The 14,360-nt window shown below is 35.0% G+C and overlaps 1 protein-coding gene across 1 annotated transcript; it reads right to left on the bottom strand.

Moving 5' to 3' along the window:
• Window positions 1–5,965: 5,965 nt before the first annotated feature.
• Window positions 5,966–13,072, bottom strand: NTS (neurotensin). Its single transcript, XM_059683731.1, has 4 exons — window positions 12,879–13,072; window positions 10,480–10,541; window positions 7,570–7,794; window positions 5,966–6,290 (listed from the first exon to the last, which is right to left on the bottom strand). Exons 1-4 carry the CDS (start codon window positions 12,949–12,951, stop codon window positions 6,138–6,140), a joined length of 513 nt encoding a protein of 170 aa, XP_059539714.1. The 5' UTR covers window positions 12,952–13,072; the 3' UTR covers window positions 5,966–6,137.
• Window positions 13,073–14,360: the final 1,288 nt, after the last annotated feature.

Here is a 14,360-nt window from a genome sequence, read left to right as displayed (position 1 = left end):
GATTCTGTCACTTACTTTCACTTCAACATTGGACAAGTCATTTAATCTCCCCTAAAACTCAGTTTCCTCATCTGTAAAACAGGATTAATAATATCTAACTTTAAATAATATTTCAGATCTTCATATAATGTACTCTTTGTGTGTATATATATATATATATATATATATATATATATATATTAAATATACATTTACAATAACAGAATATGTACATAAAATCCCAGAAACATAATTGGATTTCTAATTTTGTAAATTATATTGTAAATATTATTATTGCTTCTGAAGTGGACATTTGAACAAGAATTTTCATACCATATAGTCATTTTCAATATAATTTGCATTAAAGTCTACACTTGATTAGAAGCATTCAGGCTCCAAAGGGATGAGGACTGGAAGCATAAGGACTGAATTTACATTTTTTTCAGCTTTGATGATATAAAATTGAGAAAATTAAAGATAATATACATAATGATATATATAAAGTACCAGGTCATGTTAGTTCTTCCTTTTTAGGTTTTACAAATCCATTTTTCCCTATTTCACTTAACATTTGTTTAAAAAATATTTTTTATTATTGATAGTATTACAGATATCTCCCATTTCCCTCCCCCCTACCCACCTACTCCCAGACTCTACTCACCCCCCCCCCCCAGGTTTTCACTACCCTATTGTCCATGTACATGGGCTATGCATATAAGTATATAAGTTCTTTGGTTTATCTCTTCTCTCCTCCCCAACCTCACTTTGAGGTATGTCAGTCTGTTCCATGTCTCTTTGGGTCTTATTTTGTTGGTCAATTAATTTTGTTCATTAGATTCCACAAATAAGTGAGATCCTGTGATATTTGTCTTTCTCAGTTTGGCTTATTTCACTGAGCATAATATTTTCCAGGTCCATCCATGCTGTCCCAAAGGGTAAGAGGTCCCTCTTTTTTACTGCTGCATAGTATTCCATTGTGTAAATGTCCCACAGCTTTTTTATCCACTCATCTACTGATGGGCACTTGGGCTGTTTCCAAATCTTAGCTATTGTAAATAATGCTGCTATGAACATAGGGGTGCATATACTCTTTCTGATTGGTGTTTTGGGATTTTTAGTAAATATTCCTAGAAGTGGGATCACTGGGTCAAACAGAAATTCCATTTTTAGTTTTTTGAGGAAATTCCATACTGTTTTCCATAGTGGCTGCACCAATCTTCATTCCCACCAGCAGCAAACCAGTGTTCCCTTTTCTCCACATCCTCACCAGCACTTGTTGTTTATTGAATTTTTTTATGATAGCCATTCTGACAGGTGTGAGGTGATGTCTCATTGTGGTTTGAATTTGCATCTCTCTGATGATTAGTGACGCTGAGCATTTTTTCATGTCTCTTGGCCATTCGTATGTCCTCTTTGGAGAAGTGCCTATTCAGGTCCTCTGCCCACTTTTTAATTGGAGCGTTTGTCTTCCTTTTGTTGAGTTGTATGAGTTCTTCATTTATCACTTAGGCACTGTTTTTTTGTTGTTTTCATCTCATTGGGGACCTAAGGAACAAAAACTGTAGGATAATCTCCCAGGCTGCCACTGGGCGGTGAACTTCAACATCTCAGACTCTGTGAGGATTCACATAGGACCAAGGACTTCTTCTAGACATCTGAGCTCATACCAAAACTTGTGAAATGTAATCTCTGAGTTGGGGCTTAAATATCTGTAGAAAGTATGTCTAGTACATTGTATTATAAGAGAAAGAGTCCTTCTGCTGCTAATTTATTCATTCATGAAACAAATCCTTATGACACGTAACCAGGTCTTCTGCTAAACCTTGGGAATAAACCTTCTGCTAAACCTTCTGGTAAACCTTGAATAAGATAGTCAAAATCCCTGTCCTCACCAAATGTGCACATTCTAGTGGGGAGTGACAGACTATAAACACGTAAACAAATCGATGACGTCACAATTTCAAGTTATGCTGAGAGCCATGCCGATGCCCACCAGCCAGAGACCACCAGGAACACACTCACACAAAGTGGGGTTTACTGGCACTGGAGATATTCTGTGGGGAATTGTGGGGTTGGCCTCTCAATAATAGGGTACAAATGGCGGTTTCTTAGAGAATCCGGACTTGTGTTCAAGGACTTGGAGAATATTCCAGAAGTGTGGTTTTGCTCTGGCTTGGATGCTTGAAGACAGTGACGGCAATGCCAGGGTTGTCGTATTGATGCATGAGGTGGAAAAATGAAGCAGCAGTAAAGCAGTAATAAAGAAGCAGCAGCCACTCAAGTCATGTGGGAAAAGGGATATGGGGTCATTTCTGTGGTTCGTAGTGGTCTTGTTTTTGTTTTTGCTCCGACATGATTACAAAGTGGTGGGTCTTGTTTATTGTCTCTGGCCATCCTCCATAGAGTGACCTTGTCTGAAGTTTACGTTCTATAAAATTGTTTGCGTTTAACAGGAGAACACCATGGCCTCGCTGTTGGTGCCAGGGCAGCTCCCAAATGAAGGCTTGTCAGTGGTTGCTTTTTTTTTTTTTCAAATATGAAGAAAAACAAAGCAAATTAAATGGAGATATTGACTCAGGGATAAATGCTTTTTGTGTTTTTTTTAAAGCTAGAGTGTTAAGGAAGGGCTTCATTATGCATGCATACATGTGCAGAGATCTAAATGATGTGAAGAAATAAACCATGAAAAGGCCTGGAAAACACCGTAACAATTAAAGTAATGGTTGATGTGTTGTATCAATGAGGCTGAAAAATGCAGTGTCTTAAGTAAGTGAGATACTCATTTCTCTTTCAACAGTCAGGTTGGTCCAGGGTGGTGAGACAGCTTTGTAGCGCAAAGTAGGTAAAGGCCTTAGGCTCTATTGCTCAGTGTCATCCTTAAGAGAATGGTACCCATTTGTGTGATTAAAAAAATTCACATTTAGGGGAAAAACAATTAGCAAAAAAGCAAAATTCAGGGAATGAGGTTTCTCTTTAAGTTCTACAGGAGCCACATGTTATACCCATTTTTTCCACTGAGTATCTGACTAGCTCAACAGTCATTCCTGGTGACAGGGGGGCTAGGAATGCATCTCTCACTGGATGTCCTGTGTGCACAGCAAAGAAAGCTTTTCTGCCAGAGAGCTCTCCAGGAAAGGGGTGTCCGCAGCTGTGAAGGCTACAAGGAGGAGAAACAGGCTGGATACGTAGAGGAATAACAAGAGGCCAGTGGGACTGGAGGAGAATGAGTGGAGTTAGACAGAAAAGCAGGCAAATGCCAGATCATTTGAGGCCATCTAGGACAGAATTTGGGTTTTACTCAAAGTGTAATGGGAAGACATCGTGGGATATTGAGAAGTGATGTGTGGCATTAGCTAATTGTAAAACTTTTTTCAGCCATATGAATGTAGATGGATAAAAATAATAAAATGGAGAGCAGCTAGGAAGAAATTGCCAGAGTCCCGGGGTGAGAGCTTGTGGCTTAGGGCAGGAGTGGTGGATGTGGCAAGAAGTAGGTGGACTTGAGATGTATTTTGGGTAAAAACCCAACAAAGATCCTTAATGGGAGAAATGCAGGTGTGTATTAAAGGGAAGAGTTAGGAATGACTACTAGATTTTGAGCCTGAGCAGGGTGTGGGACAATTTAGGGAGATGCGGGAGTTAAGGAATGACCCTCAGAGGGGAATAGACTAATTCCCTATTGAAATGAACAGTTCCTCCATTCGGAATGGGAGAGTGAGGGCTAAATGCAGGGTGGTGTTACATTTGGTGGTAAGGAAAGCATGTGATTTTCTTTTTATTGCTTTTAATTTTTAGTGAAATAATTAGAACAACATCTGATGTGAGGAGACTGATGAATGTTACAACTGGGGATTGGAGAGAAGGTATACAACAAACTTCAGTGAGAATCAGAGGCAAACTTTATTAGGCAAATGTAGTAGGAGTTCTGGGTAGCACTAAGGACTTGAGATTTGTGATCAGAAAATTTAAGTGTGACTTTGCAGCAGCATTGAGTGTTTTCTTCAGTTGTGTTCAGCTTCTCAGGTGAGACCAGAATTGGGGGAGATGTCACAGCTTACATAACTCAGCACAGGAAGTTAAGGGACACAGGGGTGGGATTTTAATTTGGACCATAGAATCTAGATCAAGTAACTAGCAAAGTGAGGGCATGAGTAGAAAGTGAAGAGTGAAAAAAGGTGGGACAATGGATTAAATGGGATCATAAATGTTGGAGTGAGAGTGTTAGATTATATGAACTGGAAACAAAATATGATGTTTACAGAGTATAGTGCTTAAGAATTGAAATTTTGGAGAGGCTGAATTTATTGGTAGTGAAAAGTTCTGTGATATGACTGTGGAAGTGATTGGGTGAGATGAAATGGATAAAGTGTTTATTATCAGAAGCGGAGATATAAGGGACTGAGAAGGAAAATTATTGAATAGATCTTCTACAAGTAGATGGAAGTCCTCTAGGATAATGAATGAAACAAATAATTAATTAGGAGATCAGCAGGTGTTTTGTTTTTTTAAAAAACACGGAAGGTTAATATGTGAAATTATATTATGCTCTATAGTTTTGTAAGGGAAAAGGGAAAATGGCATGAAAGTGGCCAGAAAAACTTACACCTAGCTATTAATATGTTCCAGGCAACTTTTTCAGCATTTTACACATATTGGACTACTTTATATCCTTCTCCACTCCTCGTTTACTTTCCACATTTTGCAGTTGAATAAACAAGTTAAATAAATTGTCCAAGGTTACTAGTGAATAGTGGAGTTGAATCTGGGCGTTCTGATTTCAGAGCACACACTCTAGTCACTACAAAACAGTTTCCTTCTTAGGATCAACACGTCGTCACTTTTTAATGTTGAAGTTTATAGGATAGTAAAGATGGTGGGCTGGTGGTTGTGAGAAGGCATGATTTTAACAGGAAAACCCAGAGATCAGTGGGCTGTTCTTAAATACTACTGAGTGGGGTTTAGGCTAGGGGAGGAACAATCTCATCAAAGGACGTGGAGTTCTCAACATGTCTTAATTCCAGAACAACTTATTCCCTGATATCTTTCATAGATGGACTAGGTTTCAGGCTATGAGGAGAATTCTTCCTAGAACCTTGGGAGAGTCTAGGATGCCCCTACTAACGGGGAAATGTAAGGATCGTGAAGGCTATGAGACCCACCATAAATATGGTCTCAAACAAAATTTATGAGGATTTATTTCCAGTATTCCTTTTGCTTAAAAAATTCCCTCCCAATTAGAAAAAAAAATCAGTCACACATATTTATTGATGAAGTTAAAAATGTAGTTATCATTTACTAAATCATAGTGGGGAAGTCTATAAATTGTAACCCTTCTAATAGAACTTAATCTTCAGCCTGCACGGTTTGGCTCAGGGGTCGAGCATTGACCCATGAATCAAGAGGTCATGGATTGATTCCTGGTCAGGGCACATGCCCAGGCTTCGAGCTTGATCCCCAGTATAGGGCATGCAGGAGGCAGCCAATTTATGTTTCTATCTTTTTAGCCCTCTCCCTCTAAATTCCATAAAAACATATTTATTAAAAAGGTATCAGAAAAGCATGTGGTCCCTTTGGCTTATTTTCTCTTTATTGGCTAATAAGTTCATTTATCAAGAAAACAAATTCAGTTGAAAATTATTTATTAAGATAGGCATAATTATCAATAGTTCATTGATCATCCTTTTAAGATGATCCTATTTTCACTATTACTTCCCCATATCTGAGAGATTCAGGAGGTGAATATTGGAAAAGAACATGTTTATCTCTCAAAAACATTCAGTCAAATAACAAAAGCAATACTGTTACTTTTGGGGAGTTAATGATATTTAGGCTAGACTTTGCTGTAGGGCACTGTTATAATCTCTCACAATTTGGTTTAAAATGTCAAACATTTTGACTGCTTAAGTAACCCATTAAGTGCTTTGCCAGATTAGAAAATATTCTATATATGACTTAATTAATATCTATTTCAGCTATACACAACATATCATGCTCAAGATCTAGATTTATTTGAAAACATTTAGTCCAATTTCTATTAATCAGAAAAATCACATCAAATAAACCACAATTGTAGAAGAGACATTTTCACACAGATGTAATTTGATATTTAATTAAAGAATGATGAGTCATGTTCACATGGAAGTAAAATATTTAACTTCTCAGTAGTAGTAAGAATCTCTTTTGAGTATGTAGGGTCTTCTGGGTTTATTCTTATATAGTTGCCGTTTCAGAATGTAAGGAATTTTTCTCTTTATAACTTCTTCCTTTTCATTTTTGTCATTTCCGTTATCAAGAACATCTTCCTGAATTGCCTGCAAGACAGACAGGATATGAATGAAACTTACATGCATGAAGTCTTCCATTTCAGAGTGTTTTTCTACTTCTCTAATTTACAATTCAGACAGTAAGACATACGTGAATGAGGTTCAAAACAATGTGTTTTGTCCAAGAAGAGATGGCTATCAGGTGGCTGAGAATGAATGAGAACTCGACTTTTCAGTGTTCTTCCTACTTCATCAAACTGACCTTTTTAATATGTCAAGATCACACACTAATACCTCCAGTTGAGGAAGCACATCTAATAGAACTTTGAGTATTTTTCAGGCTTCAATTTAGATTAAGATGCTATTGAAATATATCATAAATCACAACAAATACTTTTCAACCTAGTAAAATAAGTTTGGCTTGAAAGATCAACATGATTTTATGTTCAATTAAGTTATGTACTGGCTTGACTAGAAAACCATTCCAAAGATTCATTTCTCAATCATAGAGAGAATACAAACTAATATACTTAGTCATAGAAGTTAACATATGTGGAAGTTCTGTTTAAATGGTAATGATCTCTTTAGATTGTGATGCTTAATAATGGTGTAACTGCTGAGAATGCCTGAAATCCACATATTCAATTAAATAGGAACATATCTATCCTTATCATTCTGGTTTTATTTCCTTAATCTATTCAAATGCTAATAGCACTTTTTGTGTTTTGTGTTTGTTTATAGATAAACATACATAACTTAGAGCTTCTAAGAAAACATTTTGAATTGCCTAAATTAGTTAGGCACTGCTACCACAACCACTATCAAAACTTGCCTAAACCTACCATCCATTTAAGTGTTTGGATTAAATCTGCCTTAATATATACCCCCTTTTAAGATTGAAGGAAAAAATATTTTTTTCAACTCCAAATATTTGAAGGACACTTTGAAGATCTGAGAGAATGTTAATTTCAACACATGATTTATTCTTTATTTAAAGATATTTTTATTGATTTCAGAGAAGAAGGGAGAGGGAGAGAGAGAGTTAGAAACATCAATGATGAGAATCATTGATTGGCTGCCTCCTGCACGCCCCCTACTGGGGATGGAGCCCACAACCCGGGCACGTGCCCTTGACTGGAATCGAACTTGGGATGCTTCATTCTGCAGGCCGATGCTCTATCTATTGAGCCAAACCAGCAAGGTTGATTTATTCGTTTTTTATATTAATGTCTTCCTGTTATGATAATGATCAGAATTTTAAAAATTGCTGCAAATGAGAGATAACTTCATTATATACGTATACTAGTATATTTTGCTTTTGTTTTACCTCCCAGTGTTGAAAGGCCCTGCTGTGACAGATATTTCGGATCTGGTATATTGTCAGCATTGCTTCCAAGCTAAAGTCATCCATGGTAATGGGGAATTTCCTTCTTGTAACAAGCTCCTCTTCATGAAACTCTCCAGTTTCCTCAGCTTGTCCATCCAGGTTGTTTATAAGGCTGCAAAGACTCAGCAGAGTCATTTTCCAAGAGGGAACACTTGCCTTACTGACCTGAAATTTAAAAAATAGATATTGCATTTAAAACTTATATCAATAAGAAACAAATTTATATTGTACTAAGTTGCTATAGCTTAGAGTTAATTGTTACTTTAGTCTAATAAATACACTGTCCTTAATTTTGTCACTTCATGTCACAACGTGGAATAAGGCCAATATTCTCTAGTCTCATATTCTCTATTTTAAAAAATTGCAATAAGTAATGCACACATACATGAACAAAGCAAGAAAGAAAAAAAGAAATGACAGTAAGTAGAAATATATAAATATAGATGTATATCACAGCACAGGTGAAGATATTAAATATACCGTTCCTTCTTAATTACACTCCAGTTTAGAGTCTAATGGAGCAGGAACTAAGGTGTTACTAACAGATTTGGACAATCAGAGTAGTGAGAGACCACTAATGTATTTCACACATTGAGATGCCATAGGCAGCATCACAGCTCACCAATTTATTTGAAAATTATAATATTCTCAAGATCTTGCCTTTTACCGTTATTACCATAATCAACCACTCTCCCATGTGCCAACTACAATCAATGAGAAAACATAAGGACAAAGGAGAACCTAAATGTGACATAATTAGTAAAAATTAAGAAACATTTCAAACAGCATAGATGAAAGAAAGCACTTTTTTTTTTCTAAACGACATAAAAAATGGAATGACTACTAAGCTGTGATGGAAAGACTCAATAACAATAATTTCAGGTGTCAATTCTCTCTGAATTATCCTCCAAATATAATCCAACTGAAAATCAAAGTTCCAATTTGGAAAATATGGGGAGGCTAGAAGTTAGAAGAGGCTTTTTGTCAAAATAATTATAAAGTTAATTGGGAAGTATGAATGTGTGTGTATAACCACAAAGATTTAGAAAAATATAATGGTAATAAGGAGGAACTTACTTTATCAGATATTAAAATGTATTTTAAAACTTCAGGAATTAAAGGAGTGAGTTAATAGAGCATGAATAAACATAAAACTCAACAGAAGAGAATATAATGTTCAATAATAGATCCAAGTACATATGACGGTGTAGCATAGAGCACAGTTTTTATTTGAAATCCTTGGGACAGTTTGGCTGTGAGAAAATTCGATTTGGAGCTAATAATATTTTTTCTTGACATATTATAGTCTAAATATCCAGATGGATCAGATATAAATAAAATACTGTTTAAACATATACAATGCATTTTATAAGCTTGGAAAGGTATCATTAAACAAATATCCAAACCAGAATCCATAAACAAGAAGATAATTTAAATACATAAATGTGTAAATTATCTCTCTGGAAAATCAACATCCTGAACTAAAATCAAAAACAAGCTATCATGTAAAAGCTGGCACAATGTGTTAATATTCTTAACAAAGGTAGAGCTCTTCAAAAAGAAAATGCTGAATATCCCAATTTAAAAAAGTAAATTTTAATGTTGAATAAGTAATGTGAGCAGACAAGTCACAGAATCACACATGAAAGAAATATGTGGAATAATGTTCAGCTTGGCTACCATTAGATCAGACTTTAAGAAGCACAAGTACACTCAATGGTGTACATATGGGGACCTTTCTTAATAAAAGTATACCAAACCAGCAAACATAATTCTATGTATACAGTAAGGATCGTTGTCGCTAAAATATGCTCATCCTATTAGAGAAGAGAAACTTGAGATGGCAAGACCTGAATTGGAGCATTGCTTCAGAAATTAGACAGGAACTTTCTTATCAAACATCCCAGGGCTATGACAGGGCTTGCACCAGGTGATGCCTCACCTCAGCATTTGATTTTCTTTGAAAACATCTGTTGGATGGGAACCCTGTTCTCTAACTCTACGTTCAGATGCACACTGGGTATACCAACACAGTGTGGTAGCACATAAGCAGGTCTATTCTAATTGAGTTTTATTCCTGGGTACAGGTTACCAATAGGAACCTTGTTTTCAAGACCCCAGGAGAGGAATAATAGGGCCCAGTATACAAAGTTTTACTTAATTCAGTAAAAACAATGAGCAGGTACAGGTAACACTTCTGTTATAGGAAGAACTTAAATCCAGGCACAAATTTAATGTTAATGTCTAGGAGGTCGTAACTCCAACCACAGCATTTCAAAATCAAAGATGAATGAAGGCAAGCAATGGTAACCCCCACTTCCTTAAGAGCAAATAGTTCCTAAGTCACAGCTGCAGGATTAAATCTCAAGGCTTCTGTTTGCCACTCTGTTGCTCTTTACACTCTACCACATGTCTTTCATGAATTGTCATGAACTTTCATTTTTAATTTAGGAACTCCATTTTACTTTCCCCAATATAATAAAAAAGGCAAAATGTCACTGAGTTCTCATTTATATATTTAACTTGAGGCCAATATACCTTTCATCACACACAATTTGGTAGGAATGGAAATAAGATTCCTTTAAATACATGTACACATCCACATAAATAATACGTGACTATTTAATTAAAGTTACAATATACTGATTGATTGCCACTATAATTTCTTTCCCTGTCACATCAACACCCTTAACTCCTTTGAACTCAAGGAAAAGTTCCCCGAAAAAGGAAATGCCTCCCAATGAACATTTCAGCCTTTATGGGAAGTTATTACTATAGGAAAAGGACACCATGTTTATAATGAGAGTTCCTATGTTTTCCAATCCATGGCTTAAAAAAAGAAAAACTTACCTTTGATGTGTGCACATTGGTCAATAAATCTGCTTCGAATGCTTTCATTTCCTCTTCTGAATCTGAGTGAAATCAAAACCACATGTTTACTATATAATCACATATCATATAATTATATTGCAGATTTTAGATTTATCTCTTAAAAATTACTCTTAGATGCATGCTCTTTCCTATATATTCATTCTACTTAAAATAGTAGTCAGAAAAATATTTTGTAGTTTTATTTTAGACTAAGAGGCAGCCAGAGTAATAGAAGCACTTCTAAGAAAATAAGCACATGACTATATGGCAAAAGGGCTATTGATGATTTGGAGTTATTTAATCTCTAAATCTCAAAATTAAAAGAAATGATTATATCATATACTAGAAACGTCATCATATATACTGGTTAACGTTCACGTTCGCCAGCAATAGTTTACATATATATATATATATATATATATATATATATATATATATATATATATATAGAGAGAGAGAGAGAGAGAGAGAGAGAGAGAGAGAGAGAGAGAGAATGAGAGAATGTATGCACACTGATATTTTTAAAAGCAGCATCATGAAAAGGTGTGTGCAGACTTTTTAAAGACAAAACAAAGAGAATTGCTTACTAATAATTTTAGAATAAATAGGACATTCAGATTTACTTGAGATGCTATTTTACAAAACATACTGTGAAACATGAAAGAATGACTATTATTTGTGTTTCTCTACTTAAAAGAAAATCCAAGTATGTATACTTAGCAATTTTATAACACTCCATTAAGGAAAATTGCTTAAATAACACTTTTGTCTATTAATACATGTAAGATAGCATTAAAAATGGATTTCTGATTTTTTTAAAAAACTGTCATTTCCAATTTCCACTAATGAATATTCTACACACACACGCACGCAAATACTGAAAGGTAATAAAAAAAATTAAAGAACACTATAATAAGATGACTTAATTCAAACACACTGACATGTATCTCATAAAGCAAAGCAGAATTTAAAAAGACTCTATCTTCTTTGCACTATACACTCTTATTAAGAAGTGTGGCACTTGGAGAAACCACTTGTTAAATTGTATCTGGGAACTAAATTATACCAGAGATCATTTTCTCCTATTATTTTTAGGGGCACAATCTGTTTTTCAAAAGAAATAAAAATCTCTTTAGGCATTCATGAAAAATTTATCCTGAAATCCCCATAAATTTTGGCTTATCACAGTAAGAACTTTCAAATTTGTATAAATGAATTATTTAATCAATAATCAAGTTTTACTCACATGCTCTAAGTATACCTTTAAGCTCTTGCAATTATTAGATAAAAGCATAACTTTAGAAAATGTGGTATTTATCTCATTAAAAAATTTACAAACTCAGGAGTTCAAGGTATTTTAAAAATCAAAAGAATTACAATTTTTGATAATTTGTATCTTCTGCTAGATTAAATTTCATAATTTAAATAAAATCATAGAAGTTTAAATTAAACATTTCAATGTCATATCTATCAGATAAAAAGTATAAGACAGGTTAAACTATTTTTCCAGCATTCAGTCTCTGTTTTCTTTTTCATTTTGATGTGATCATTTAATTATTTAAAAACTAATTGAAGTATATTGTAGTCACTATAGTTTTGATATTTTTCTAAATTTAAATCTCATTTTTAAGATGAATTATTGATAATTACTTAGAAATATATGGCTTCTCCTTAATTATCACATGCAAAACACTCTAGGTAAATACTTTTAATTAATATAAGAATGCCAATTTTCCAACTTAAATGACATGCAAAAAATGAATTAATTAAAAGGATGACTATTATTTGTCACATAAAATACTATGTGAAGTATATTCTCAAAAAGGATTTGGAATATTTTTGTATTTTTCTAGAAATAATTGTTTACAAATAATGCTTCATTTATTTATTTATTAATCATCAATTTCCACATTGTCTCTTAGCATTCACACATTTAAGACACATCATTTGGGGGAGGGAGGAGCCCCTGCCTTCTAAGAGAATGATGAGAATGAGACAAAGCAGTCGAATGGCATGGGCTTTCAAGAAGGCTTCACACTCTGACAGGCACTGCTTCTGTACTTCTCATTAGATAGTGACCAGCCTAGTTTAAGTTTTAGGGGTTTTTTTTATTTTCTCTAGTAATTATATTCCAAAGAAGGACCTGAAGTGTTTCATTAAAATCCCTCTCATTGCCTTGCAGATTTAAAAGAAGCAATCTTTTCGTTCTTATAATCATGAAGACAGAGAAAGAAAATATGCAGCTTCTATCACTAAAAAGCAATTCCAGAATAAGGGAGAAACTCCCCTCCCTGGATACATTAACGTAAGTGGCAACACACTACAAAAAAAGGAAAAAGAAATCACTTCAGGGAGTTAGGAGATGCGGCGGAGCTTACCTGAGCACAGGCTCCAGGAGGTGGAAGCCAGGAGGATCATGCAGACCAGCTGGATTTTCATTCCTGCCACCATCTCCTCGAGATTCCTAGGCAGCCACGTTCATCAACGTCAGACGGGCTGAAGGGGGACTCTCTGTGGTGCTTCCTCTTGCCTTCAGCTGATTCTGAAAGTGGCTGAAGTATGAGAGTTGCTTGGACCATCCCCTATATATATACATGCATGCAGGAGGATGATGTCATGAGAGCATACAGGGTTTATCTCTTCAGGATGTGCCCTCCCTTCATCTCCATTCCTCCCCCACTTCCTCCCCCTTTTCTCCGTGGCCCCCCTCCTCTGAAAGTGACATCTCCCCTAATTGCAGCTGCTCCTCCAGATTTCTGACACACGGAAGGAGTCATTCCTAAGCAATTCCAAAGAGAACATACTAGAAAAGAACTTTCAGTACAACTGTTTCCCCATTTCCTCTCCTGCCTGGATTCCAAGAAGTTGTCGTTTTGATTTTGTGAAGCATGAGATCTGTCATTTCTAGCACCAGGAACATCCGAGGATGAATGACTGACATTAGTGATTCTTTAGGTTTGGAAGTTCTTAAAGAGTAAGGGTTCTTTTCTGATAGCTCTGATAAAACATTTCAGTGTTTTGTGGTTTCAGGACTAATATAGGTCTGAGATAACACATGCTAAAAGAAGGAAAAAGGTAAAGATCAGCAGAGAATCAGTTGTAATATTGGGGCCAAGCAAAATAATTTAGATTAAGAAAACAATTAAAAAATACTAGTAACCCTAAGGAATGGGATATTATCTCCTAACCAATAGAAAAGTTTGTTTATAATAAGTAACTGGGAGAATAATTTAATTATGTATGCTGACTTTTGATTACTTTTCTTAGGAAAACAATCTCATGGTTTTAAAATCCAACTATAAATTATGTGTTAACAGGTGGGAAAATGCTTTGTTGTATCACTGATTGCTATTTTGTGATATTTTCCTCTTTTTCTGTCATCCTTGATGCTATATCCTATTCGTTGTATAATCTCCTTCTCACTGGTTTTCACCATTATATTACATTTTTTCCCTTTTATAGTCATAAAAATGAGACTGAACTTCAAGAAATGAGACAATCCTAAATAACCACCATTCACCAAAGTCACATTTCTAAGAGAGTGCCTTTATTTGTTTCATTGTTACAAAAAATTGCTCAAAATGTCTTTTGGAGTGAAGCAATCCTCTTGCATTAAGTATTTCAGGATACATGGAGTCATCTGATGTCGGGAATATGAATATTTGAAGGTAAAGGTGTCAGGCTTGTTCACTCTTTAAATATATCAATCATATGGTAACAAGCAAGAAAAAAATCTGAATTGATTTCTACAAAGAGCTAATTTATATGGCATATGTCTATGAGATTAGCTTCTCCATTTTGCCTTAAACTTAAAGAAAGGAATTAATTTGAAACATTCAATAATTATTTAAATTAGCAAA

Source organism: Myotis daubentonii, chromosome 2 (assembly GCF_963259705.1).
Source record: "Myotis daubentonii chromosome 2, mMyoDau2.1, whole genome shotgun sequence".
Taxonomy (NCBI): Eukaryota; Metazoa; Chordata; class Mammalia; order Chiroptera; family Vespertilionidae; genus Myotis; species Myotis daubentonii.
The sequence above is the reverse complement of the archived record's forward strand: the minus strand, read 5'-3'. Positions and strand labels throughout refer to the sequence as shown.

Excerpts from the sequence above, each read along its gene's own strand:
- NTS (XM_059683731.1), bottom strand. The coding sequence starts at position 12,951 with ATGGTGGCAGGAATGAAAATCCAGCTGGTCTGCATGATCCTCCTGGCT. Across the intron at positions 10,542-12,878 it reads CTCCTGGAGCCTGTGCTCAG|ATTCAGAAGAGGAAATGAAA; the intron begins GTAAGCTCCGCC and ends GATTTCACTCAG. Across the intron at positions 6,291-7,569 it reads GGGCCTTTCAACACTGGGAG|GCAATTCAGGAAGATGTTCT; the intron begins GTAAAACAAAAG and ends TCTGTCTTGCAG.